Below are 2787 nucleotides of genomic sequence, written 5' to 3'. Positions count from 1 at the left end.
GCTCCTCAAGTGCGTACTTACTTGGCTCCTCGATTCGAAATTAGATGATGTCCATCAGAGCTAACGCTCCCCATCCACTCGAAGCAACGTGTGTTTCTGGAACTTATCTCGCGTACTAGCACAGGGTTCGTGGCCTTGCAGTCTCCCGATGATACGGTACCGGAGCGCGACTCCTGTGCGGCGTCTGGGCTCCAGGCTTGTAAGCGGTCGCTTCTCGGAACAGAAATTACGCTACGGCTGCAAAACGCGGGCTACCAACAGGACAGTACGGGTGAAAGATCAGACTTCATGGCGAGTACAGGCGCTCGCACTCCAGAACTCCGGGCATTACTGTGGAGTTCAGTTTGAAAACGGTGTACGACGGGCCCTCTCGGTATTGCTTGCCACTTTGTTCTGTCTACAAGAGCAGAGCCCGCTTGGCCACGCGCCGACACGCCTCGGATTCCGAACCGGGACTTGGCCGCAACCTCGCTGGCGGGCTGCGTCACCTGGTATCCGTTAGGCGTGGTGTTTTATGTCGGCCTTCTTGACTGTTCACGTGGGCGATCCTCAGTTGGCTGAAGTATCAACTCGACCACTTCGAACCCGTAATCCTCCTCCTATTAACATGAGAGGATCCCTGCCGTTTCCTGCACCTTCTGCCTGAGTCACTTCTGCGTACGTTTCGTCTCTCTTGTTCACGGCTCGTGCAATTTGCGTTGCTTTTCTAGGGCATGCGACTCTTTTCCCTCTCGCTCGTTAACCGCAGTCCAGTGGTCCATTCTTTCGAATAGAGTGCAGGAGCCTTGCTCCTTACTGCAGTCACGTAACCCTGCCTTTAGCTATCACGGCTCTACGGGGTTCATCGCCACCTTACGTACTGTACCCTTTCCGAGGAATTTCTCTGTGCGCAGCATTTTATTTTCCTGAGGCTACTTCGTATACTTCGGAAAGCCCGGGACTTGCTTCGAGTGAGAGTCTCCTACCCATGAGTTACTACTGTAAGGGTTTATTGTACAAGTTATTCAACTGCTCAGCCCCGCCGCGGCCGCTCGGGCCTGCACGACACTTGCCTCAGTAGGAGGGCCTCCTAGCGCACAGCGCCCGACGGGCGCGACGTACGTGGGTCCATACCAAAGCACAACACTGACTCCCACGCGTATGCATTGGCAGCACATAGTCACCACACACGCGTTACATCACCCCCACGCTTTCAAGGGCTGCGTCCTTTCCACCGTTCGCTTTTCTCAGGAGCTGTAGATCTTCAGGTGTCAATACACCGGCTAACGAGCTACGGCTCTCCCACGTCTGGCCGAGTTCTGGGTCCGCCCATTTCACTAGAAATCCCTGCTCTTTCGCCCCGGGGTGGGCTTCTGACGCAGTCCTGAATCCAAAATCGCCTCGAGCGCGTACGGGTACGTGCTCGGCTTGTCCCTGCGACTGCTGTGCTCCGTCTCGTCGACAGTCCCTTTTGGACAAAGCACTCCCGGACAGCGGCATATACTTACAGTGTGGTGCACACGCGTAGACGGAAGGAAATCGAAAACATACGCCACATCACTGATACACTCACTTACACTAAACAGTTCGAAACTGCATTGATCCAGCTTTCTCTTCCCTTCTCCTGTTGGCGTAATAGTGGAAAGGACACAAAAACAAGGTTACCAACACTGAATACTTCATGTTGCCGCCCGCGGTCGAAGTTCTCTGTCTGCACCTGCTGCGCCTTCATGGGGCACGTCTTAGCCATTGCCAGACGCTGTGCCGCTGTCTCCCCAAGATCACTGCGGTTCTCACATTCACTTCGCGAATACTCAGGCAAATCATCTGGTGCCTGAATGTATACCAGTGAGAACGGACTGGCTTGCTTTGACTACTGGACAGCACTGTTGTACGCATATTCCCCGATCGGAAGATATCTAGCCCACTCATCCCTGTCATCCTGTCAGGGTTTTCAACGCTCCCCCGTGTGACCAACAATAGTTAGAGTGACCTAGAGATGTAGATGAGTGTAGACGGGAATGACGTGAGTATAGTAAGTCTCACAAGCGTAGTGAGACTCGCTAGAGTAGCAGTCAGGTCGGGGTGAGGGCAGAAGTGAATGGACCGAGACGATCAGAGACACGGGTGCACATGAAAGGAAAGGTCGGGGTGAGGGCAGAAGTGAATGGACCGCGACGATCAGAGACACGCGTGCACATGAAAGGAAGTGAGTGAGGTGTTTGCAGGGATGAGCAGAAGAAGAACGAGCATGCTTAGTCGTACGAGTGGGAAGAGATGTGTCACGATCTCGGCCTGGCATCCCAGACTAGACATAAGTCTAAGCACCGCTCTGGGGAACTCCAGGCTACACAGTCGCTCAGGACATATACTAACTATAGGGGTGTGGACGTACCACCGAGTTCTGCGCTACACAGAGTAAGGGATGATCTCACCTAATAGCTGTTGCGGAATTCTGAGTGGCAGGCCCACGAATCAGTGCGTTCGTAGTGATGAGTACGATGAAGAGGACCTGGTCTCGGCTGACAGTGACGACGGACCGAAGCGCACAGCGGTTTGACCCGCTCCGGACATTCGATATGCTGCTAGACAGGCGGTATGTCTCTGGAATCGCACTCGTGTTTGTGTGAAGTAAGGACTGGTCAACGGGTAATGTTAGAAAGTTCCTCTCATGTTCCGAAGTAGAGGTTCACACGTGTCCACGCCGGGCACACGGTCGAAACACCGTGCCTAGACACACCAACTCACTCACACACTCCGATCTCTCAAGTCTTCCTGCAGACTTGAGGGGACTCCCAGTCTCAACCA

General features: G+C 54.0%; 1 protein-coding gene across 1 annotated transcript; it reads left to right on the top strand.

The window, feature by feature from the left end:
- The first annotated feature begins 37 nt into the window (after nt 1-37).
- On the top strand, nt 38-626 carry CSUI_008545 (uncharacterized protein). Its single transcript, XM_068068674.1, has one exon. It carries the CDS (start codon nt 149-151, stop codon nt 500-502), a length of 354 nt encoding a protein of 117 aa, XP_067919349.1. The 5' UTR covers nt 38-148; the 3' UTR covers nt 503-626.
- The last annotated feature ends 2161 nt before the right edge of the window (nt 627-2787 follow it).

This window comes from Cystoisospora suis, assembly GCF_002600585.1.
Source record: "Cystoisospora suis strain Wien I chromosome Unknown contig_4819, whole genome shotgun sequence".
NCBI classification, from domain to species: domain Eukaryota; phylum Apicomplexa; class Conoidasida; order Eucoccidiorida; family Sarcocystidae; genus Cystoisospora; species Cystoisospora suis.
The sequence above is the reverse complement of the archived record's forward strand: the minus strand, read 5'-3'. Positions and strand labels throughout refer to the sequence as shown.